Below are 27,381 nucleotides of genomic sequence, written 5' to 3'. Positions count from 1 at the left end.
CTGTTTTATTCTGCTCCATTTTGGAGAAACTATAAACCTTAGAAAGAATAGATGCGTGACTCTCATGAAAACAGTAGAGGTAATTTCACTCAAGATTATAGTGAAATAAAGACGAAACCATGTTTTATGCGAAGCCAGTTTGTAGAACTTTTAAATTGTGCATTAATGCACACATACAACACATCTGTTTTTCTGGTTGACTGTAAATTTGTGGAAAGATTAATTTTTCAGTTGTTTTCTGGCTGAACGATCAGCACCGTGGTACACAACCGCTCCATACAGCTTAGTTTCAATACATTTCTATTTCATTCTTCTTCTTCCGTTGGCCGATAATAAGGTGAACGGCGGTGAGACGTGAGTTGAGAGTGGAGTTCGGAGGTCTTACAGTGGCGTGAAGGAGGATGAATGTCTGGGTTTGAAGGACTGCGGCCTCTCGTCTCATTTACACCCCTCACCCTGCCAACTCATTATGAGCTTGATTAGTCCCTCTCTTCTCTGTAATAACAATAAAGAGCTTGCCAGCCCTCACGGCAGAGTTCAGATCCAGCCTGGTGTGGGTTGTTGGAGAAGCAGGAGAGCCCTTCGGAGTCTTCCGGAGTTTATTCCTTCAGCCTTTCAGTTTCGGATTTGGATTTCCACTGTTTCTTATTTCCTCAAGTTATCATGAAATCAAAACTGACCCTATTTGCTTTCCTAACACAAATTCCTGTTTTTTTTGTGCCTATTTCATCAGTACAGATTATTCCTGTGGAGATGTTTGTTTTATGTATTTCATAATCTTTTATTAAAGTGCCCCTATTATGCCTTTTCGAATATTACCTTTCATGCAGTGTGTCATGTAGCAGTATTGTGAACATGAACTTTCTGCAAAGTTGTGAAGCCGAAAGTGCACGATATATAAAGTTATTGTCTATCAAAAACAAAGAGTCGACTCGCAGTCGCCTAAATGAGTCGTTAGGAATTTGAATCTTATTCTGTTACGGCTGTACGTCACAAAGAAACACATTTGCATAATGTCTGCCCATGGCTGTCATTCGCACTGTAAGCGGTAGACCAATCACAAAGGACTGCGCCATCTGACCAATCACAGCAGTGAGTGCTCACGGAAGGGAGGGATTTAGAGAGACTGATTCTTCAAACTGCTTTGCACGAGTCATTTAGGAATCATTTAGAAATGAGGTAAAATTAAAGCTATTTTTGGAGAAAACTAAACAATTTTTTGATAATTTTTTGATAGATTTCATAAAAAAAACCCTTAACTTGTCTTCCGAAGATGAGCAAAGGTCTTACGGGTTTAGAACAACATGAGGGTGAGTAATTAATGACAGAATTTTCATTTTTGGATGAACTATCCCTTTAACCAGTAGCTATTAAGCACTGTTTTAAAGGGATGGTTCACCCAAATATTATAATTCTGTCATTAATTACTCACCCTCATGTCATTCCAAACCCGTAAGACCTTTGCTCATCTTTGGAAGACAAGTTAAGATATTTTTGATGAAATCTGAGAGCTTTCTGACCCTGCATAGACAGCAAGGGCCCTTACACGATCAAGGTCCAGAAACGTAGTGAAGACAGTGTTAAAATAGTCCATGTGACGTCAGTGGTTCAACCATAATTTTATGAAGCTAAAAGAATACCTTTTTGCTGACCTTTCTGTTCTTCTTAAAATCCACAAAAATATGAGTCAGCACAACTGTTTTCATCGTTCTGTAATCAGAAATGCTTGTTGAGCAGCAAATCAGCACATTAGAATGATTTCTGAACGATCATGTGACCCTGAAGACTGGAGTAATGATGCTGAAAATTCACATGAATAAATTAAATGTTAAATATATTCGAATAGAAAACAGTTGTTGTAAATTGTAATAATATTTCACAAAATTACAGATTTTTCTATATTTTTATTAAAATGATTGCAGCCTTAATGCCATTGCACACTGAGTCCGAAATGTTCGCACATTGAAAAATAAATACGACCTTACATTGTGTTAGTCATGTTTACTCACTGCCTCTGAAACTTCCGTCCGTCAAAAAAAAAGGGCCGGGTTCAATTTTCTGCGTTTTCGCATTCGTAGCAAGCATTTTGATAGGAAAGGATGACAAATGCGAAAAATATGGAAAACGCATATGAAAGTTTCGGACTCAGTTTGCAAGGACGTTTAGCCTATGTTTACACTAGTGTGTTTTCATTTTAAAACGCATAACTTTTGCTACGGTTACGCCTGTCGTTTACACTGACATTTTTGACCCTCGAAAACGCTGCAGACCCCGTTTTAGTTTGAAAACTCTGGGGTTGCTTTTCAGTGTAAACGTAGCAAAACGGAGACTTTTGAAAACGATGACGTGGCTGCCCATATTTGCACTGCGTATCCTTGATGACCGTGTAAAACATTAACATCGTGCTCATTGTTGTATCCATAGACATGTATAGGTAGATTCCCCATTCGACCGCTCCAAGCACGCAGACACGTCCACCATCTAAATAATAGGGAATCTACCTATTCATATCTATGGTTGTACCTGCATGAACGGTCATGTGACATGCGTTTTCATTTGTGTAGTGTAGATGGATATCATTTCTGAAACACAGTGTAGACACCATTTTAAAACGAAAACGGTCTTGGTGAGCAGAAGAGGTTATTATGAGCAGTCATATGTTAATGCACTCATGGTCGTGACATCATAACCATTATTTTACAGCTTTGGCCTTGAGAGAAAGTTTTGCTTTTTACAACTTTCGCCTTTTCAAAGTTAGGTTGATGGATTTGTATAAGTTTAGAGGACTATGGCGTGACAAACTCTACACTGGAAGCACGTAATTCAGCTACTCTCGCGGTGTAGTCTAATACAGATGTATTAGACTGTCAGCATGCTAAAACCCTCTCTGAGAAGATGCATCTCTAAATCCATCCCTTTAAAGCTGTGCTGCTACAGCCGTCAAAGCAGCGCTTTTGAAACAAATTCACCACCTTCAAGAATAAACACAATTACTGTCAGACTTCAAATCGCCTGTCGTGAGTGATGTTCCCGTTATTATGCACAATCCATAGCTATCAGTTAGTTTTGTGCAATAGAAGCTTATAGTTATTTATTTATAGTTATTTAGCCTGCTTATTATTTGTTCAGTATCTGTCAGATACCATATTTAATGTGCAATTGATGGCATAAACTACTGTTCAAAAGTTTGGGGCCAGTAAGATTTTTTTATTTTTTTTTTTGTTTGTTTTTTTAAGAAATTAATGCTTTCATTCAACAAGGACACATTAAACTGAAGTGACAATAAAGATGTTTATAATGTAAACAAAAGATTTATTTTACAAATAAATGCTGTTCTTTTGAACTTTCCAGAATCAAAAGGATCCTGAAAAAACACAATTTCCACAAAAATATTAATATTATATATTCAAGACTGGAGGAATGTCTGCTAAAAATTCAGGTTTGCATCACAGGAATAAAATACATTTTAAAATATATTCAAATAGAGAACAGTTATTTAAAATTGTAATAATATTTCACAATAGTACTGTTTTCATTTATCCAAAATACAGTAAAATGGAGCTTTGCATTAGAAAATATACAATTATGGTCTCTATTAAAAGTGGGGTAAGTGATTTCTGGTAGCCAATGTTGACATTTGAAATCACCAAAACAAACACGCCCCTACCCCAAAAGGGTCTCGCCCCTATTTTTATAGCTCCACCCCACACATACATACAGCAACGATTAGATCTATGAAACAAAGCAAAACTCGTTATAATCAGTGATGCTGTCTACACTGGATGTGACACGACAAATTCCGACAGTAAACTGCTGCCGCGTTCTATTTATGACACATTGACACAAATTTCAAATGATTTTCAATAGTCACTTTGTCACGTCCAGTGTAGACGGACCACGACAGGTGTCCTGTCGCGTCCGGTGTAGACACGGTGTAAGCCTTCTTTTGTTCCGCAGTCGTTTTCCTCTCTTTTTTTTTTTTTTTTTCTTTTTTCCGCCATCTCTAACTTTCTGTCGTGGCTTGGCTTATGTCCGTCCTGTGCACTGATGAGTGCTCTCTCCTCTGCATTGTGAGTAGCCACGCCCCTTACTGCTGATTGACTACAAGTTTGTTTTGGTACTCGGCCCCGACTCGTTTTCTAAAGCGTTTTTGAAAAAATACATACCCCACCTTTAAGACCTTAGGGTCTGATTCAACAAGAAAATACAAATCACTTGACCACAGCAATCAAGCATCTTTTCTAATCCTCTATGAGGAAAGGAGACCAGGGTTTCTCCATCTCATATGACTCACTGGATGCCCTCAAACCTTCTGACATTCTCCAGTCTCACATCCCAGTGGACACTGTGTCCTTTAGATCTCATTGACCGGATGAGGTATCGACTGTTTGAAGACTGTAGTACTTCAATAATGGATTGCACTTAGCAAATACAGCTGTTGAACTGTGGCAGGAAAAGGTCTTTAGCTCACACGCACATATAGCATGCATCAAATGTGGTGGTTTCATCAATTCTGCAGACCTGAAAAAAAATGGTATCGCAACCGCAGAAGATGAACAGTGTTATATATTTCCTCCATAAAGCTTTGAAAAATAAGTGCTGTTTTAATTGAATCTTCATGAAGAGTGACTGATGTTAACATGCTTATGAAGATAAGTGTTTTGGTAACACTTCACAGTAAGGTCCCATTAGTTAACAGTAGTTAACTAAAATGAACTAATAATGAGCAATTCATTTGTTACAGTATTTATTAAAATGACTAAAAAATATAACTGTTCATTGTTAGTTCATGTTAGCTGGGGCCCATTAAGAGATTTTGATTTTAATAATGTATTGGTAATTTTTTTTTTAATAGTTTGTGTTAACTAATGTAGTTACAGTGCCTTGCGAAATTATTCACACCCCTTCATTTTTTTCACGTTTTATGTTGCTCCCATATGTTAAACTGCTTTAAATTACTTGTTTCCACATCAATCTACACTCCATACACTATAATGGTAAAGCAAAAAAAAAAAAGGTTTTTAACATCTTTGCAAATTTATTAAAAATAAAAAACTTAAATGATTCCATTGCATAAGTTCTCATACCCTTATCTGGGACAGTTGGAATTTAGCTCAGGAGCATTCATATTGCTTGTAGGTGTTACTAGACTGTGAGTGAAGGTAGCCTGTGGCAAATTCAATTGAATGGGTATGATTTGGAAAGGCACACACGTCTTAATAAAAGGCCCAACAGTTGATAATGCATATCAGAGCAAAAACCAAGCGCTGGTGTCAAAAGAATAGTCTGTAGAGCTCAGAAACAGGTTTGCGTCAAGCCACACATCTGGGAAAGTGTTCAGAAAAAAATTCTGCTTCATTGAAGGGTCACAGAAGCATGTAGTCTCTGTTGCCCTTAATGAAAGAAGTTTTAAACAACCAGGATTCTTATAGCTGGCCTCCTGGCCAAACTGAGCAATCGATGGAGAAGGGCTTTGGTTAGAGTGGTGACGAAGATCCTGATGGTAAGTCAAGTTGAGCTCCATGATCGTATATGCAGATAGGAGAAATCTACAGAAGGGCAAACACCACTGCAACACTCCCATCGATCTGGGCTTTATGGCAGTGTGGCAAGACTCAATCCTCTCTTCAGTGTTGACACATGAAAACACACTTAGAATTTGCAAAAAAGCACCTAAAGGACCCTCAGACTGTGAGAAATAATATTATCTGGTCTGATGAACCTCAATTCCAAGCATCATGTTTGAAGGAAAGCAGGCACTGCTCATCACCTGCAGAGTACCATCCCAAAAGTAAAGTGTGCTGGTAGCAGCCTCATGCTGTGGGGCTGTTTTTCAGCAGCAGGGATTGAGGCACTCGCCAGAGTAGAAGAAAAGCTCAGTGCACCAAAGATAGAGAGAGCCTTTTTGAAAACCCAGTGCAGAGCATTCAGAACCTCAGACTGGCAGAAGGTTTACCTTCCAACTGGAAAATGGACCTAAACACACAGCAAGAGTGGCTTATGGATGACTCTGTGAATGTGCCAGCCTTGAGTGACCCAGCCAGAGCCTGAGCTTGAACCAAATCAAATATTTCTGGAGAAACCTGAAAATGTGCATCTGCCCCCAACCTGACAGAGCTTGTGAGGTGAAGAATAGCAGATAATTGCCAAATGTTGATGAGCAAAGCTTGTCGCATCAAACATGCTTCAGCTAAATATTTAGTTAAGGGTATGAATACTTATGCAATGTACTAATTTCAATTTTTTTATTTGTAAGTAATTTGCAAAGTTGTGACAATTCTGTTTTTGCTTTGTCAATATGGTGTATGGAGTGTAGACTGATGTAGAAAAAAAAACTAATTTAAAGCAGTTAACATGAGGCAGCAACATAACAAAACGTGAAAAAAATGAATATGAATACTTTCGCAAGGCACTGTAATGCCAGCAAATGAAGCCTTCAGGTGCAAGTGTGTATGTTTTTTTTCTTAAGTCTCTATATTCCCCAATGAAATGTGTTTCTTTGTTATTCAAGGTACCAGATTCTTTGTAAAGTCTGCTTGTGTAAAGTCTTCTTCTCTTGAGGTTAAGCGCATGAAATAACATCATTTAGATTCCATTGGCTCCTGTAAGACTCTGCATCTCTCCTGAGGGCCGATTCCACATAAATTAATAGCAAAGCGTCTCCCCAGAGTCAAACCAACAACAAATACACATCTGAAATGAAACTTTTCAAATGACTTTTCAAAAGTTTCAGTGTAAATGGGGCGGCTGTTGTTCAGGGTGATAAAACCAAATTCATTCATTCGACCGCTGAAGGCCTGCAATTAAAATGAAATGTTGTTTGCAAAGCATGTAATGCGAAGTATTTAAAAGTGAAACAAGATGCTCAACAAGAAAAATAAAAGGGCTGGATTTTGTTATGGTTCTCAGTATGAATCAATTTTGTAATGTATTTTATGAAATATATAACAACATTTTTATAATATATAGGCATAGTATATTAAATAATATTCATAAAACATAATTAGCTTGATATTTAGATGTAGCTTTTTTGCTATCAAAAACACAAATTGCTAACAAGACTATTGCTGACTGCGAGGATGTGAGTTTACATGCTTGATGAATCGAACAGCCGATTTGTTCTTTACCCAGCAAGCTGGCAAAAAGGTCTACACCATAATGAAGTGCACCAATTAGCTTTAGTCACGGTGTTGGACAAAAGGTCAAAATAAACGAGGAGAAGTGTTGTGAAAAAGTACCACAATAGCTGTTACTTTCCGAACAGCATTAGAGGACTCCAGAGGTTGCCAAAAAACCAGTAGGTAATTTGCTCTGTAATTTTTACACAGGCTGTGTGAGGAAATACACAGACGTGTTCAATTTGGAGGGGATTGAAATCACAAAGTGCAGCTGAGAAACAAATTGACCCGACCTCCTCTGGGAGAACTAGTCCTGTCCAAATAGGGCAGAGAGGGGTGGAAATGAGCATGGTGTCGTCATCCAAAAACAAAAGTCATTTCACAAACGGAGTTCGCTAATAAAGCCTTTGGTAAATATCAAGACGAAAATCTTTGCCGCTGTCATGTTCTAACAATGAAAAATTATTTTACAACATTTATTCAACTTTTTTTTTTTTTTTCAAATAAATTCTGTTCATTTGAACTTAATCAAAGAATGCTGAAAATAAGGAAAATGTAATAGTTTCATTAAAAATATGAAGCGGAACAACTATTTGTCAACATTGATTTTAAGAAATGTGACTTGAGCAGCAAATCAGCATATTAGAATGATTTCTGAAGGATCATGTGACACTGAAGACTGGAGTAATGATGCGGAAAATTCAGCTTTGCCATCACAGGAATAAATTACATCTTAAAATATATTCAAATAGAAAACCGTTATTTTAAATTGTAATAATATTTCACAGTTTGGCAGTGTTTACAGTATTTTTAATCAAATAAATGCAGCCTAGATGAGCAGAAGTGGAAAAAAAACATTACGACCTCAAACTTTTGAACGGTAGTGTATGCTAATACTATTTTAGAATTTCAAGTTGCATAAATAAAATTGATATGAGAATGAACATGAACTAGAAATGATCAGTAGTATACTTATAAGTTAACATTAAGATTTTGCTGTTCATTGTTTGTTCATGGCACCTAATACCAGAAACGCGCATTATGAAAGAAAATATGGTCAATTATAATTCCATGCTGACTTTAAGCATATTACTGTTTTCAGCAAAAACATCAGATTGCGGCCTGATTATTTTTTCATCCTGTTTTCCAGCCTCCCGTTGTTCTTTTGGCCCTTTATGATAAATCTAGTTCCCACAAAGCTTTTATCTCAGATGATCGGCAGTTTGTGTCTTTTCTCTGTTAAATATTAATGTGGTGTTTCTGACCCTCCAATTTCAAGTTCTGAGAGAAAAGTTTTTTTTTTATGTGACTTCTTCAAACATCGCTCACTGCGCAAATGTAACATCCCGTAGAGATGTCAACGAAGACAGCCGTGAGCGAGTGAACCGGATGGGGACAAGAAAAGAGCGAGTGCGCTTCAAAGCGAGCGTTTGACTGTCGGTGCATTGTTTGGAGTCGGAGGCAAGGACACGTCAGCGTGTGTCCTTTTTTAAAGCCCTGCTCTCCTGCTTTTATCAGAAATCTCTCAGAGTGTGAGATATCTGCATTCACTTCTCGGCTGTCATTGCGATCTACAGTTTTTTTGTGTATTAAAAAGCTGATGCATTAGCAAGAGGCTTCCTGACAACGGTGGACTGGTTTTCTCCAGTAACTAACCTCTAAATTCCATATGAGTCCTTCTTTAGGGTTGTTTATGAATATGTGTCCTGATGTCGAGCTGCAGACAAACCCATCATTAATTTTCCATAAGCCTTGTTGATGTGTGACCCATGCTGACCACCCTTCTGATTAAGAGTGTGTGTTTTTACAGATTAAGTGAGATTACAGTTGTTTATGTATCTGCATTAGTCCAGTAAAGTTGTGTTTGAGAAGGATGAGGTGTGTATTGTATTAACATGCATCCTGGGAAGTACGGCAGTGACATTCAGAACTGGGTTGGAACAAATTTTCTAAGTAATAAAAAAATCATCTAGTGAAAAACCTGAGTTTGTTACTAATCTAAACATTTAGGTAGCTTGCATCCTATAAATTATACTGTTATCTTTTTGAATAAAGTTTTAAGTGTTGTTGACTTTTATTTTTTTGTTATATATATATATATATATGTATATGTGTATGTATGTGTGTATAAACACTACTCACAAAAAGTTAGGGATAGGGATGCTACAGTGATATTGTATCATGAAAGTAGGGCATTTAAATTGAAGCATGCAATGGTAATTTCTTCATCTCAAACTATTTATTGAAACAAAAGCTATCAACAGTGGTGGTATACCACAACTCACAAGTCAATGTCTCAATAACTTGTCATGTGTCCTTGAGCATCAATTACAGCTTGACAATGACGTCTCATGCTGTTCACAAGTCGACTTATTGTCTCTTGAAGCATGGCATTCCACTCTTCTTGAAGGGCTGCCCTGAGGTCATTGAAGTTCTGGGGTGCAGGTTTATGACCCTGTACACAACAACTCAGCTGATCCCATAGGTTTTCTATGGGATTCAGGTCTGGAGAATGTGCAGGCCACTCAATTTGAAGTACTCCAGCCTCCAGCAGCCATTCCATGATGATGTGACCTCGATGAGCTGGGGCATTGTCATCCATGAAGATGAAATCAGGCCTGTGTTGCTCATGCAGAGGCACAATGACCCGATTAATGATGTTATTCGGGTAGTATTGGCTTGTCACAGTACCATTCACAAGGTGTAGGTTAGTTCTGTATTGACTAGAGGCACCTTCCCAGACTGTAACACTAGACAACAGTGGCTGGTGCAAAGAATTCTCCTTGATGTCTCCAACAGCGTTGACGGCCATCATTTCTGCTCAATGTGAATTGACTTTCATCAGAGAACAGCACTGAGGCCCACTGGTTCCTCGTCCAGCGTAAATGCTCCCTGACAATGACGCCTGTGCCTGGTGGTGTTGTCTGGCCAGGTACCCTTGCAGGTCATCTAGCACACAGACCATGCTGATGTAAGCAGTTTCGAATGGTCTGAAGTGACACTCGGGTGCCTCTCACTTCCCTTAAACATGCCTGGAGTTGAGTGGCATTCATTATCCGGTTCCACAGTGAAGCGGCCATCAGCATGGGATGTGGCCAAAGGATGTCCACTTCTATGCCTTTCTGTGACTCTTCCAGTTTCTCTGTGTCTCTGTTGCAACCTGCTGATGACACTCTGTGACACTTTAAGCTCAGTAGCCCAAAACAGCCCATTTGAAGCCTCGCAATGCCCAGGCACTGTTGATAAATTGTTAGGTGTCGTCTTGGTCTCGTGATGTCAAAATGTGAACAGCATCATGACGAGGACTGTTTAAAAACAAATTGTCATTGAACCAGAACATTTAGTGGTCAATTCATGGATCAGGCACTTGTTGTGATTTTTGTGGTTAATCACCTCGTTAGAGAACAGTATGTTGTGCAATAAGTATGAAACATTTAACAGTTGGACATGTGAATTCAAAAGTTTAGAGAAGGTCAAATTAAGTTCACCTGTAAAGGTTATAGTGCATTTAAGGTGAATTCTGAAATTTCACCAGAAAGTCAAATATCCCAAACTTTTTGTGAATTGTGTGCGTGAATTGTAAATTGTGTGTTTTGAGTAAAAATGTGTTTTCTTTACCAAGAAAGTGGCAAGATGAAAACACTATTTTCTGTTTCAAACGTTCACATAGCATCTTTAGGTTATAATAACATAAAAAATTCAAATACAGATTTTGATTTTCAAATATTATTATGAAAACTGAATATTTTTTTTCCAAAATGCAATAAATCCATGATATCCTTTTTTTTTTTTTTCAAAATGCAGTAAATCCATTCAATCAATATAAAAGTTATTTTTCATATTCAAACTGTTGAAAATACAAAGTAAGTTGATCCACATATGACAGCCTCTGAACTTGGTCAATACTAATCTTATATACAGGCACTGGACTAAAAATAGCCTACATTCAATATGTGTGTGTGTGTGTGTGTGTGTGTGTGTATAATATACAGGTGCATCTAAAAAAAATTGAATATCGTGAAAAAGTTCATTTTTGCATGTAACTTATTTCAAAAAGTGAAACTTTCATATATGTTAGATTCATTACATGTAAAGTAAAACATTTCAAAAGTTTTTTGTTTTAATTTTGATGATTAGAGCTTACAGCTCGTGAAAGTCAAAAATCCAGTATCTCGAAATATTAGAATATTTCCTAAGATCAATCAAAAAAAAGGATTTGCAAAACAGAAAAGTTCAAGTTCTTTAAAGTATGTTCATTTATGCACTCAATACTTGGTCGGGGCTCCTTTAGCACAAACTCCAGCATCAGTGAGGTGTGGCCTGGAAGCGATCAGCCTGTGGCACTGCTGAGGCACTATTGAGCCTTCAGCTCATCTGTATTGTTGGATTGACGGTTTCTCATCTTTCTCTTGAAAATATCCCATAGATTCCATATGGGGTTCAGGTCAGGCATGTTGGCTGGCCAATCAAGCACCGTAATATCATGGTCAGCAAAGTACTTGGAAGTGGTTTTGGCACTGTGGGTAAAATCAGCATCTCCTTAAAGCTTGTCAGCAAATGGAAGAATAAATTGCTCCAAAATCTCCTGGTAGACGGTTGCATTGACTTTGGATTTGATAAAACACAATGGACCAACACCAGCAGATGTCACGGCACCCCAAATCATCACTGACTTCTGACACTTCTCACTGGACTTCAAGCAGCTTGGATTCTGTGCCTCTCCAGTCTTCCTCCAGACTCCAGGCCTTGATTTCCAAATGAAGTCCAAAATTTACTTTTATCTGAAAAGAGGACTTTGGACCACTGAGCAACAGTCCAGTTCTTTTTCTCTTTAGCCCAGGTAAGATGCTTCTGACTTTGTTTCTGTTTCAGAAGTGGCTTGGTAGCCCTTTTCCTGAAGATGTCTGAGCGTGGTGACTCTTGATGCACTGACTCCAGCTTCAGTCCACTCTTTGTGAAGTTCTCACAAGTGTTTTAATCAGCTTTGCTTGACAGTATTCTCAAGCTTGCGGTCATCCCTGTTGCTTGTGCACCTTTTCCTACCCAATTTCTTTCTTCCAGTCAACTTTGCATTTAATATGCTTTGATACAGCACTCCTTGAACAGCCACCCCTTTCAGTAATGACCCTCTGTGACTTACCCTCTTTGTGGAGAGTGTCAATGATTGTTTTCTGGACCATTGCCAAGTCAGCAGTCTTCCCCATTATTGTGTTTTCAAAGACCAAGAGATAGCCGGAATTTATAAATTAGGGATGGTCATTTAATGAAATTCAAATGTAAATATTCTAATATTTTGAGATACTGATTTTTGACTTTCATGAGGTGTAAGCTCTAATCATCAAAATTCAAAGCAAAAAACTTTTTAAATGTTTTACTTTACATGTAATGAATCTAAAATATATGAAAGTTTCACTTTTTGAAATAAGTTACAAGAAAAAAAGAACTTTTTTACAATATTCTAATTTTTGCACCTATATACAGTGGTGTGAAAAAGTGTTGGCCCCCTTCCTGATTTTTTTTATTTTATTGCATGTCACACTTTAATGTTTCAGATCAGGGCCATGTGGGTTTGGATTTTGTTTTCCCTTCATAATAAAACACTTAATTCAAAAACTGCATGTTGTGTTTACTTGTGTTATCTTAGATTAATATTTAAATTTGTTTGATCTGTGAAAAAGTGTCAGCCCCCTTCCTGATTAAATTTTTTTTGCATGTATGTGTGTGTGTATATATATATATATATATATATATATATATGTATATGTATGTATATATATGTATACGTGTGTATACGTGTGTGTATGCGTGTATATATTTGTATACACACACACCCACACACACACACAGCTGTTCAAAGGTGCATTTATTTTATCAAAAATATGGAAAAAATGTAATATTGTGAAATATTTTTCCAGTTTAAAATAATGGTTTTCTATTTTAATATACTTAAAAGTATAATTTATTCCTGTGTTAAAAGTGTTCACTGAGAAGCTGTAAAATGCTGAGTTAGCCAGTGATCCTCATTTCTCCAAAAACCTGCCCTCCAAAGACATCAACCAATGCATTGTCTGCAAACCCAGACATGCAAAATGATTGACAGGCAGAGAGCATTTCTGACTGGCGTAAAACTTTCAGATTCTTTTTTGCTGATTACAGGGCCTTGTGTTGTCACAGAGACGTGTGTGATTTCTCAGGACGCCTATTTCAGTGATATCTGCCAGGACCATTTTATGAGCGATATTCCCTGAAAATCACTTACAGCAGCTTTAATATCAAGTGTAAAAACCTCTATCGGTCTCATATGACCGTTTGTGATGGCATCACCCGAGACAGATGTTAATACAAGCGGTAAACAGAGCCCTTGTGTGCATGTGTGTGTAATTGAAACGCTCTCTCTCGTTTTCCAGGTGCTGTTTTTGCTCTTGTTGGCCATGCCGGAGGCGTTGAGCAGGGAGGCGGTTGTGGACGTCCCACTGGCATCATCTCTGCTCTCTCTGCCCTTCTACCTGCTGTGTCTGTTTGGCTCGGCCCTTCACGTGTTGGTCTGCACCTCCGCCGGGGGCCCCTGCTACCTCTGCTCTCTCCCTTGGGTCCTAGTGTTCACCGTCATCCTCTTGTCCTCTGCCTTAATGTGTGCTCTGGTTAGTATGGCAGCGAGGAGGATGCCGACCAGCAACAAGACACCTACTAAGGTGAGTAAAAGAGTAAAACCGTGATGCCCACGGTGAATGCACCGTGGGCATCACCAAATGTAAAATACAAGTCCATAATTCATAATAAAGCTTCCTCCGGTGAAAAAGTCCATCCCCTGTTGCCCTCTCACATCAAAATCCACCCACATCTTTGTTTAAAGCTGTTTTAGACTATTTTTGCTTGTAAACAGTGCTTGATTTGTACATATTTCTCTCCTGATTTAGATGAAACACCTTTTTTTACTGGATAAAGTAATATTATGGTTTATGGGCTCATATTTTAATTGGAAGCAAATGTTAGAAGTTTAAAAACCTCTTAGTGATGGATTTGTGTTGAAATCACCAGTGTCCAGTAAATAAATCATGAATCAGATCATGAGGGCATTTTTTATTATTTAGTGAAGTATTATTCATTAACAAAATGCTGCCCTTGTCATCCATTGGTGGGACAAACAGAATTTGACATGTCAGAAATGTCAAAGCAATGTTTTGCTATCATGTTTACACTTTTCAGGGAAGTTAACCTGAGAATGTGTGTCTTGTAGTCATCTCAGCACATTAGGCTGTGATGGGAGAGAGATTTTGAACATCACAAGCATCGCACACAGCAGCTTTATGTCTCTGGAGGGCCAAGCAGAGTTTCAGATTTTCCATTTTGCTCTAAACACCAAAAAGAAAACCTGATTGAAGTTTTATCCTTGGCAGTTTATTTAAGAACGAGTAGAGAAGCTCTCTGGTTACTTCAGAGACAGGCTTTGCTGTAAATGCAGTGTCCTTTACTTATTTAAAGGTCATGTGTGAACAGGAGCTGTTGTCAAAAGACAGCTTTGACAGTAAGCTCGCTTAAGTAAAAAAAAAAAAGTACTAATGCTATACACTGTTTGAGGTTGGTAAGATTTGATAATGTTTTTGAAAGTCTTTTATGCTCACTAGAGCTTAATTATTTGATCAAATATACTGTAAAAACAGTCAATATTACAATTTAAAACAGCTGTTTTCTATTTGAAAAGATTAAAAAATGTAGTTTATTTCTGTGATGCAAAGCTATATTTTCAGCTTCATTACTCCAGTCTTCAGTGTCACATGATGCTGATTTGCTGCTCAAGAAAAAATTTTTTTATTATCCATGTTGTGCTGCTTTCCAGTATACTTTGATTAATAGAAAGAAAAATGTATATGCATTGTAAAAAAAATTCAATGATTTTTCCAGATATAGAAATTAGACTTTGAAATATAGCTGCAAGCAGCGATGACGGGCCCAAGCCGTCAGTGCAACCGCCACCCCCGGTGACATCAGGAAAACGGTGCCCAGCGAGCACAAGCATCACAGTAACCCTCTGGCAGTTTGGTTTTAAGGGATACGGCAATTAAAGGGTTAATCCAAACCATCAACTCTGTGAAACACACACACAGAACAACAGAACAACTTTATCACTTTGTAACACTTTACAATAAGGTTTCAGTTTTTAACATTAACTATATTAATTAACATGAACAATAAGTATATATTATTTATGGTAACACTTTCTATGAAGCCCGTATTTATAATACATAATAAAGGTATTCTTAAGGCATTATATTGAATTCATAATCCATTATAAATAACTTTATAATGTTATATCATCTCAAGAATATTCATAAGAACAGTTTTAATGTATTATAATAGTTGCTTATTTGTGGTTATAGCTTTTAAGAGTATGATGATTTATAACACACAATGAATACGATCCATCTGTTTAAGTTACAATGGATTATATTTCTCATAGTTATAATGTATTATAAGTCTCATATCTTGCCACGTTACTTATGTTACTTTACTTAAAGCAGACAAAGACCACTTATAAGTAATAATAATAATAACAATAATATATATATTTTTTGTCAAACAGCCATAAGATCAGATATCTGATCAGATGAATGTGTAATATGACACATTTGCTTTGAACCATTTCTATTGTAATATCAGTTTGATTATTTTGATGGCACCCTTTAGACAGCTGTTGATAAGTAACTCTGCAACTACATATCATCTAGCAGTCATGAGAGTATTAGTAGTGTGTCTGCTGAATATACTGTATGTGAACACTTTATTTTGTTGGTTCCTCCACAGACAAACTGAGTATAGGATACTTTGCAAGTATGTGAACATTCTACCTACCCTACCTGTTACGGGGCGAACAAGACGTGAGGCGTGCGGATCCATTTACGAGGCTTTATTAAAAGGCGAGGTCACAAAACAAGCAAGGTTCATATGATGGCAAACAGGAACATCACAGGCAAGACAAAGAGTAATCCTAGGGCAAGCGTGGGTCGACGATCGGCAAACAATATCCAACAGGGCAAGGCAGAGAGATAATCCAGGTACATGAGCAGTAGTCCAAGAGAGGTGCAAACTGAGTTCAAATGGCAAGGCTAAGGGTTAATCCAGGAAACACCGGCAAGAATCAAAACACTAGAAAAGGCAAGGCTATGATAACTGAGAGGCTCCGTAGAGTAGTTATCGCTAGGATATGCGCTATACAATACTCGGCCCTGACAGAGAGGAAGTCCAAGGCTTATAAAGCGTGTGATTGTGTGATCAGTGAAATCAGCTGTGTGTCGTCAGTGCAATGGATGATGGGAACTGTAGTCCAACGGTGAAGTGCCAGTAGTGTAGTGTAGTGCAGTAGTCCATGTGGTGAGCGGGTGACCTCTGGTGGTGAACGAATGGAAGTTCATGGCCAGGATTCGTGACACTACCTAAGTCTACTAATACAATTAGTTTTATATAAACATTCATGCACTCAAGAGATGTCGTAAGGTATTTATAAGCAGCTATAAATGTTTTGTTCTCGAGCATATATATATATAATGTTTAATAATTGTATTTTCATACTTTATTAATAATCAATTTAACATTTCTAAATTATTATGTTATTTACAAACCAGTTATTTAGGAGTTTTCAGTGGATCATAAGATTACTTAGAAAGTGTAAGTAAATTATTAATAAACTATTTAAATGTACATTTATAAATCATATTATTTAGACACATCATAATAATTGCTCAGTGTGTTAATAAATGCTTTATTAACACATATTCCTGCTGTAATTCATGATTAATCAGGTAGTTATAAAACATTTAGCAGTTGCCAGCCATCTATTTGTGTGAGCTCATCTAAAGTGAGGACTATTTATACCTTATAAAGCATTTACAAAGCAGATTTAAAGGCTCATTTATCTTCCAAACAGAAAAGTTAAACAAACACAACACAGACGGATACAGAAGACAGAAATATTTTTTCACGATGCAAAAAATGAAACAACTTTACACTTGATAAAAAAGAAAAAGAAAAAGAAACCTCTGCAATTTCAGTGAAAAAAGTAAATAAATAAAAATTAAAGTGTACAGTTTCATTTTTGCATCTTGAAAAAATATTTCTGTTCTGTATCCCTCTGTGTTGTGTTTGTTTATTTTTTCTGTTAGGAAGATAACCGAGCCTTTAAATCTCCTTTGTAATAGATATGCCTAATAAATAAAGAACAAGCCATTTATAGCTGTATTTAAAAACTGCTTACTAATGATGTTGCCACAATGCTTTATAAAGGATGAACTAACTATTTACTAATGTTTACCTAATGATTCATAGCATGCAGTTATTATAAAGTGTTACCCTATAATGTATTTTAATTGTTGTTATGATTATTCATGAGATTTTATAACACATTATAAGGTTTTTTATAATGCATTATGCATTCATTATAATGCCTTAAGAATAACCTTATAATGTATTATAAATAGTTGATAGTTCACCCAAAAATTAAACTTCTGTCATTAATCACTCACCCTCATGTTGTTCCAAACCCGTAAAATCAAAATTAATCCAAGATTAAAATCTCAGATTACATAAAAAATATCTTAATTTGTGTTCCAAAGAAGAACTAAGGTTTTACGGGGTTGGAACGATTTGAGGGTGAGTAATTAATGACAGAAAAACGAAGCCCATACAGATTCCCCAAATATGAAGGTAAACCCCTCCGCTCTGCTTACCAGTGTGTACTCTAACATCAATAAATATGAGCACTAAATCAAAACAACATTCATTTGAGACAAGATTAATCGTTGTCTGGAGGAGCTATCCAGGAGCTCTCTGTCTGTTCATGGTCACACCAACAATAAACTGCTGCCGGTGACAAATAATGCATGAGCAACACCTCTTCAGGCGATCTATCGAAGGACAGACAATGAGGGAAAGGAGAGAGCAACACAATGCAGCAAAGCAAATACAACAAACGGTTGTAACAAAATCGGGAATTAAAATAAGAATTTGTTTTTATTTATAATTAAAATCTTGAGGCCCCAGTTAAAAGATTTCAACAATATCAGCATCCTTCTGTGATGGCTTTGCATTGATAAGACAAAAAATATTTAAATGAATGGATTCAAATACAGTAGCATTAAAGCTATTCATAAAGCAGCTTTAAACTGTTTTATTTGCTTTGTTGCTTTAACTGTCAACCAATCAGTAGGTGTTTAGACAGTAATGTGAAAAAAGGAATCTAAACCCAGTTTAATCCAGCAACCAGACATCACAGCTGCCAAAGCTTATACTGCCATTTTATGTCATCGACAAAATTATCTATAGCCTATTATTGATATTTTTCAATAATAATTGCAAGTTACTTCAATGCATTTACACCATGAAATCCAAATCCAAAATCTTAGACAATCTAGGGTGTTATCAAACTTTTGGAGGAAACTATAAAAGTTTTATGTTAGAAGCAATCTGTTTTGGCCTCCATGATGAATGTGAGATGAGAATATGACCATCATTTCAGCCTACTCTTGCATCATGGGATAGAAATGTCATCATTAAATATCAGTGAAGTTTGTAGCACTAGTAGAGTCTCACAAAAAAACCATTCTGGGTCATATTTAATCCTCAAAATCATAAGAAAGGAAGTTGTGTTGGGCTCACAGAGTCTTCTCTCTTCATAAAAACTCCTCTTAATAATGCATATCTGCTTTTGGCCTCGTCAAACAGCAGAGACACAGGGAATGTTTTCAGGAATAAAAAAAGAATTTGCTTCAGAGTTAATGAGATAAGAAGAGGACACCTCTTTTAATTACCTCTTTACTGGAAAGAAAGATTTCCCTCTCTCTCTTTCTGTGGCACGAGAGAGAAAATTGCTGACAGTCAGAGGTGAGAACAAACAGAATGATCATTAGAGAGAGAGCGGAGCGGCAGAGGAGAAGAGAAATAAGTCAAGGAAGTGACTGTAAGACGAGTCGAGTGAAAGTTTTGCAGCATCACTCCTCGATTCCTAGTCGAGTTCCTGTCACCTTCCACCTTTCAGACAGCTGTCTGTTATTTTGAAGCATCACTCATGCTCAATATTTAATGAGCAGGTTTTTTGCTCCGGTTTCCGTCTCTGGTGGCAAGAGCTCGGTTTCATGCACAGGGAATATGTTGGGCTCTAAATTAAACGCTGGCTTTTAGGAGCATTCAGTTTGAATAAAGAGAAATTGTCTGGCCTGAGGCATCTTCAAGGGGCCGTATCGTGGAAATCAGGATTTTTCGGGCTCGTTTGATGTACTGTGTATGCTAGAGACTGACACGCACTCGAGTATGACAGCGATGATCATCATGAAAACACACTAATGATTTATGTGATTGGTGATGATGGCATATTGGGGTTAGGACAGCGGTTTTATCCGCTCATGCATACCCTGGCATCCAACTCAACAGGAAATGGGCTGCAAAATACATTTAGTGAAACCTAAGCTGCAAAACAGGTCATTTAGATGTTTTTGTGGTTGTGACCTATAGACTTTTTTGCTCATTTAGAAAATCTGATACTGTTTTTGGTGCAAGAACCCATTTGTTTTGCTGGACAACAGTAACACAATATTTTTGCAATGTCATGTTTTATAATAATAACAAAACATTTACTTTTCGAGGGAGAAAAGGAAGCCCAAAAAAAGGTTGTTAAAGTGAAAAATTATAGGGGGAAAAAGTAAATATTGACAATATTGTGCTTTATGTTTATTTTAAATTGTAATTATTAACGGTTTAAAATATTTTTAACTTAAATTAAAAAATGAAATATAAATATTAGATTGAAAACTAAAAGATAATCAGAAATGTTAATAATGTTTATAACTGAAATAGTTTGAAACACTAAAATGAATAACTGGAAATAAATAGAGTTTTTTTTAAAAGAGGTTTTCTTAAAGTTAATATATTTTTTTAAGTTAATAAATTAAGTAATATTTAAAGAATATATTGATATTTAAATGAAGAATAATTTTTAAAGAAAAAATAAAAATTATGAGCACATTGCACAAAAATTACTAAAGATTAATAAAGCTAATTAACATACTACTACTAATTAATAAATAGTATATAAATAATACTAAAATAAATTGTTCTATTTTATTTTCTGTACACACACTCACACTCACACATACAGTATGTATTTATACATGCATGCATATATTTTATATTATATATATTTTATATATTATTGTTTCATATTATACATTATTTTATATTTATTGTGATACTGTTTTTGGTGTAAGTGCTATTGACAAACGTGATAAGCAGTGAATACATTTTTATTTTTTTTAAATTGTACATAGAATTAGGCTGTTGCCCCTTTGAAAAGCACCACAGCCTCAAATTGACAGGTGCAGATCCAGGAGACTGTTGGCTGTATTTCCAATTCATTCACCAGGTAATGGGCTCTCAGAGGATCCAGGCCAATTTGACAGAAATTTGAGTTACTCCCACATGTGTGACAGTTACCCCTCACATAGCTGTGAGACAGAGGTGAGGGAATCATGGAAATTAACGTCAAGCTTCTGCGAGTTGCTCATGATTGACATTAACCTCCCTCACTGAAGGCTTATTGGAACTGCTGAGATCAGTATAAATTAGAGAATTCTAAAAGTATTGATGATTAATACTAAGACCGATGTCAAAAGAAGCACATTTCTATGACAGTAACTTTTGTGTTTTCCTATCTTTTTTTTTTTTTCTTTGGCAGAACAACCTTTAAAATTATATATAAACTTTTTTTTTTTTTTTACTATATTTTCCTATGTACATTTATATTTATACATTATAAAAACAAGACTATTTAATAATTATTAATTTTGTTTAGCTATTATCATGGCACTGAAAATGATAATGGTAGTATTATGCAAAAATCAATGTTACAAAATCAATCTTGTTTTAGCGGTGATTCCAGCGCTGTTTCCAGCAGATGTGGGTTGTGCCTGTATTTCATGCCCCTTGCTGTCAGGGAATTCCGTCACAGTGTTTAATTAGTCTGCATTAATTACCTCCTGATCAATTAGAGCTGCTGTCATCCTTGTTAATAGAGATGTTTACTCGGCACTTCAGACGATATTTGGATTCTTATTATAATCCAAAACTCAGAAGCTACTGTCACTCTGATAAGACTGCATCTCTCAGTCCTGCATCTGTTTTTAAATGTGCTCATTTGCATAAGTCTCTGTAATCTTTCATCAAAATGTAATATACTCCATTTTGAAAGAACCTTTTTTTATTTTTTTCCCCATTTTCCTTTTACACTCTTAAAAATAAAGGTTATTTATTGGCTTTTATGATTCCATTAGGAACCTTTAACATCCATAGGATCTTTCTATTTCACAAAAAGTACTTTAAAGTGGAAAAATGTTCTGCAGAGAAAGAAAGTTTGAAAGAAAGAATCCAATCAATCAATTAATCAATCAATCCTTTTGAAACTTTTAATTTTAAGAGTGTAATTAATATTCACCAAATAGCTATTTAATGATTATTAGCTTATTGTTAATGGAGTCAAAAAGCCTCAAAAGTGTGGTATTCAGGAAGAGAAAAGATAAGTACATCCCCTTGAAATATTTGGCTTTTTGGTCATTTTTGGACAAGCAAACATTTGATCCTCTTTGAAACAACATCTATTTATAAAATTGATAAAATCTGAAAAAGTATATCACACCTTCATATCCATAAAATTAGAGCTGAAGAAATTTACATCTACTGATATTTCTATTTAATAAATTATTGAAAGAAATATATAAAACAAAGACATTTAAAATGTAAAACTATTCAAATAAATGTTTCTTGTGGTTTTGTTTAAATGCATTGACTTTAATCATCGGCACTGTTTCAAAGAGAATCAAGTGTTTCTGGTCCAAATATGTAAAAAAAAAAAAAAAAAATTCATGATATGTACTTATTTTTATTAAGCTCAGAATCATTCAGGTATTTAACACATACTGTACACTAGTGTTGTAGTCGAGACTAGCTACTGTCAGTACATCCATGACATGCCGCTGTGAGCATGTAGGAAATACTGCTGCTGCACATACTATAACTTTTATGAAATAACCCCAATATCTAACATACATGAAATCCCCCTGCAGCAGATCTATACAGGTGGAGCTGGGGAAGGTGGAGGGTTTCTGAAATGTGCTGCAACTGCTACAGCAAACACTAGCCAAGTATTTGAAGGCTGAGAACCAGCTCATTGGCTGCTGATGCGAAAAGAAACCAATCAGCTGCACCATGTGAATAATGATCTCATTATATCTGAGTTAGAACCCATCAGCCTGTGCCATCTAGAGTTAAAAATATCACGGAAATCACTAACAGAATTCATCTTTGCACTGCGGAGGTGGCACAGAAGCGGCATCTGAATTGGTGCTATTACAAGAGTGTCAAAAGAAATAAAATTATAAATAAGTTGTTGATGGTTTTAAGTACTACAACAACACTACTGTTCACTTTCACATAATTTTTTGATGAATAACATTTTTTTTTTCTTTTTTTCCCTAAATCAATATTCTGTTGTACTCTCATTACAGAAGTAAAATGGGCTGTAAATGCTGTTTCATGTTGACCTCAAAAAGGTACAGCAGCAAAGACAGGCTGTTTAATTGTACGGGTCAGAGAGAGGGTGGAATATAGTCATGAAAAACTTGTTTACAGTGCAGAAAGCGTAACATTTTAAGTGGACTTAAGGGAAAATGTGAAACCATATGATATGTCCACTTTAAAGAAACAAACAGGCTGTTTAGTTACACATGAGCTGATGGTCAGGCCCACACACAGCCTGTCGTCAGAGGGAATTTCTATCTGTTTCTGCATTAGCATATAGATTAGCGCGCGTGGCCCCGTCAGCTCAGCGCTTGCTCCTGCAATGATGAAACCATTGGAGACCTGAGCGCGCAGCCCAGAAAACAAACTACTGGCGCTTTTGTGCTGCTTTTGGTCCAGACTCTTGTGGATCCAAATATTCCCTTCGATGGGACCGACAATATGAAAAAGCGAAAAGTAAAGAGAGACGGTTTGCGCAGAAATGAGAAGCGAGAGCGAGTTCATCCCAGACGGTGTTTACACAAACACAAGTTGCTTACGCAGTCCATTTCCCCCGCTGACTGACTTCTGCCCAGGTGTTGCCCTGGGTGATGAATGGGATGCATTGGTTGTGGTGGCGAGGCCTTGTCACACTGGTGAGATGTGACTGGTCCCATTGGTAACACACATCAAGGCTGCACATGGTCATATCCATTATAACCAGGGACACGCACAAACAGCCACAGAGTTACCAATTAGTATAGCGTTATCAGCGCAGCTGAGATGCTGTTTATCGCTTAGAAATACTGTCTGTTGTTTGAACTGAGGAAGAGCAGCACATTTCATGAATGTTGTTTCTTATGCTCAAATAGCGTTTAAAAAAAAAGCTTATTTGTCAGGCTAGACCAGCCTATGCGCATGCGAAGTCAACGTGCTTATGACTGCGCATCGGCTGATCTAGCCTACGGTTTCTATGGGAACCGGAGCTTCTAATGGCTGCTGGAGTGACACAATGACTTTATCAATCAGCGATTGGCTCTTTCATTTAGAAGGTGGGAATATTTTGCCATATTGCACATTGCAGTTTCTCCCATTCATAAGTATAGGAGTGAGCAGTCTTTGTATTTCTATAGTCTTTGGCCACATGGACCAATTACCAGCTCGGCTCAAACAGCAGCGGTCGTGAGCAGATGCTTTTACTTGCTGATCAGTCTCAAACATGCGACCAGCACTGTGAGATCCAGTGAGAAGTGCTTGAATTCAGCGAAGAATACATGGAAATGTCTTTAGTTTAAAGCCAGATGAAACGGCGCTGATAAACACGAGAAACACCGTGCCATGAACAATCCTGTTAGAAGGCTTTTCCATGGATTTACTGTAGTAATACTAATGGTACTACGGCAGAAATGTAGGATATACATATTATATTATTAATGTAGACACATTCAATGTTTTAAAGAAGTAATGGTTGTTAAGCTTTAACATTTGTGCATATATTTATGCTAAATGTATTTAGGCTACTGTTTTTCATATAGATATCATATAATTACATTTGACCATGGCAGTGAGGTGCTATGAGATTTTACCTTTGGTTATCATAATCAGATTTTGTGATACTATAGATGGCCAATGGTTAATTTTAATAAAAGTAGAGTCCCAACTCAGTCAGAATATTTCAGTGTTACCCTGCAAATATATTACTGTTTTGTTAATGAACATAAATTTAAATCTGCATCCTGCCATCAAAGTCAGGGAACACAAATCTGAAACCACATCACACAGAACATGCAGAAACTAATAAGTGTTTTGAATATTGTATCTCAGGTTTGTGAAATGTTCACCTGTGTGACAAGTGTTTGTCATGTTCTGACGAAAAAAAGAAAAGTAGTTTAAAACTTTGCCTTTAAACTTGAAAGAAATAAAGATTTAACATTCATTGTGATAATTATCGATATCGACTGATCAGAAAAATTTAATCATGATAATTTCTTCCGCAGCCCTAGGTGGGACTTTTTTTTATTTATCAACGTCGTTTGCACTGCGCTCCTCCGTTACTTGATCTTTTTTATTTATTTTGGTGCGTTAATCTGTCACTTTGTGCAAGAAATTATGATCCGCACTCACGAGAACAGTCTTCTTTTTCCGTTTAATTCAACAATCACCACCAATAGGGAAAGACACAAACGTTTCGGCTACCATGCCTTCCTCAGTGTGTAAAGCAATTAGCAGTCATTAATCAATGTTGAATCACCACAATCATTAAAACATTTTCCTTTTAACTTCTAAACCATTTTCACAACATAAAACATCATATTCACTATATATATATATAATTTTTTTTTTATATAATTTTTTTTTAGTTGTAGCTTTAATTTATGATAGCTCTGATCTAATCCTGTGATGTTATATGATATGATATTTAGTGTACTGTAAAAAATGACTAGTAATATTACGAATACAATATAATTAGGCCTAATAGAATTATATTTTTAATGTATATATAAATATCTATAAATATAATATTTAATATGTATTCTAATTTCTACTTACATTGTATAATAACATATTATTTTTATTTATTTAATTTTATTACTTTATGTATATTATATTAGGCTGTTTTTTTTTTACTAAAAAATTTGTTTTTTTATGTATTTTCTTTTATATTCCATTATTTATATTTTTATATTTAATATATATTTTATGTAATATGTAATATTTTGCATATTTACACCATTTATATTAGTAGAAATGCAATATTTATTTATTCATATTATTCTTTTTAAACTTTAAACTCTAAAAATCCTTGAAGCATGAAACATTTACTGATGAAGCAAATCTGAGTAAGATATTATGAAGCTGTTTTAATTTGTTGTATATTTATTAGCTCTCTGTGTGTGTGTGTGTGTGTGTGTGTGTTGTCATTGTATTGTTGCTCGATTTTAATTTGATTGCACTGAGTGAAAAAATGTACCACTGCAGTATGACTAAATGCACCCTAATAACCATATCTGTCATCCGAACCCACACTACTGTAACATCATGCAAACACCAATGATATTTTTTTCACAAAAATATAGTTGGTTAGTAATATTTTCGCCCCTGTGCCGCTGCGATTAGAAGGAAAGAAAATTAGTTTCAGATGCAAAAGATTGTGATTACACTTTGATGAAAGATGATGAAAACAAACATTTGTGTCTTCAGAATAACAGGCACTGATTAATCATTTGCAATGAGAACAGAAACGGGATGCTGTTGTGTGTGATTCTGAAGACATCGACCAATGTACAGGGTTCCCCAGAGAAACGTGTGTGTGTGGCTGTTAGCACTTTCCCTTTGAGTCAACACTGCTCTGCTCCCTGCAGCCCTGCACTTACACACTGAAGGAAACAGCCACAACATGCTCTCTCACCTGTGTGTGTGTGTGTGTGTGTGTTTGTGTTTGTCTGTTAGCTCAGGGCTCTACACATCAAAGTGCTGTCTGTAGAGTTGTTTTAGTGTTGGACACTGGTGACTTTTGGTGTCAGCGGCGTTTTACTGTCACACACTGTCAGATGTTTTGGTTATTTGTGATTTTTGCCCTTTTCAACTCCCACCGCTTCACCTTTTCCACTCCATTTCTCTCTCTATGCTTCACATCTGACTGCTTGCATTGATTTTTTTAGTGCATTTTTGTGCAAACTTTTGTCTGAATGGAAGATGCCATGCATGATGTGCTACTGAAAATGTATTACAACAGCATAAAACTGCAGAAAAACTTTGTTGCATGTATCTTAATTGTGTTTATCATGTTTCTCAATAGATTTCTGTTTCAAATAAATGCTGTTTTTGAGCTTTCTATTCATCAATGGATCCTAGAAAAAGAAATGCAGCATTGTTTTTCACAAAAATATAAAGCAGCATAACAGTTTTCAACATTGATTATGATAAGAAAGCTTTCTTGAGCTGCAAATCAGCATATTAGAATGATTTCTATAGGATCATGTGACACTGAAGACTGGAGTAATGATGTTGAAAATTCAGCTTTGACTCACAGGAATAAATGGAGTTGCTGTCTGTGTAAAGCTCCAAATCAGTTATTTATGAGACTCTATTTCAGTTAATATGCTGCCTTAGAAGGTAGCTGCCTATGTATTAAACAGACTCATTTTGAAACAACCTCTCTCTCACTCTAGGGTTCTAACTGGACTCTGTCGGAGTTGGACGCTCTGTTGCTGATCGGTACAGTGGGTCACACTCTCAGTTTGGCTTCCAGCAGCTTCATAGAGGAGGAACACCAGACCTGGTACTTCCTGCTCAACACGCTATGCCTGGTCGTCTTCCAGGACGTCTGCAGGAAGTACTTCAGGGAAAAGAGGCATCGAGATAAGGAAGAGGATGAGGGGCCTTTGCTTCCCTCCAGTGCTAAGGAAGGACGGAGAGAGTCGTTCTCCCCGGTGGCGGAGCTGGGAATGAGTCCGGGCTCGGAGAAATGGCTGGCGCTGGCGACCCCGCTGCTGACCTTGACCTGCTGTCGCCTGCTGAGGTCACTGAACCAGACCGGAGTGCATTGGGCACACCTGCCCGACTTTGGACACTGGCTCAACAGGTAAGAACACAGAGATATAACATTTCTCTGTTTTGGGTCCTTATGTGGAGCCTGTTGACTAACTATTATTATGACAAAATATATGACCATTTATTATTCTTATTAGGTAATATTTTAATTAATATAAATAAATAATTTAAT

General features: G+C 36.4%; 1 protein-coding gene across 1 annotated transcript in view; it reads left to right on the top strand.

Moving 5' to 3' along the window:
* Positions 1–27,381, top strand: part of LOC306853133 (GPI ethanolamine phosphate transferase 2-like) — a 118,992-nt gene that overhangs the window by 49,341 nt on the left and 42,270 nt on the right. The window contains exons 8-9 of the mRNA XM_079390332.1: positions 13,526–13,810; positions 26,828–27,240. Coding sequence (XP_079246458.1) covers positions 13,526–13,810; positions 26,828–27,240 — 698 coding nt within the window. The remainder of the gene's footprint in view (positions 1–13,525; positions 13,811–26,827; positions 27,241–27,381) is intronic.

Source organism: Barbus barbus, assembly GCF_936440315.1.
Source record: "Barbus barbus genome assembly, chromosome: 33".
NCBI classification, from domain to species: Eukaryota; Metazoa; Chordata; class Actinopteri; order Cypriniformes; family Cyprinidae; genus Barbus; species Barbus barbus.
The sequence above is the reverse complement of the archived record's forward strand: the minus strand, read 5'-3'. Positions and strand labels throughout refer to the sequence as shown.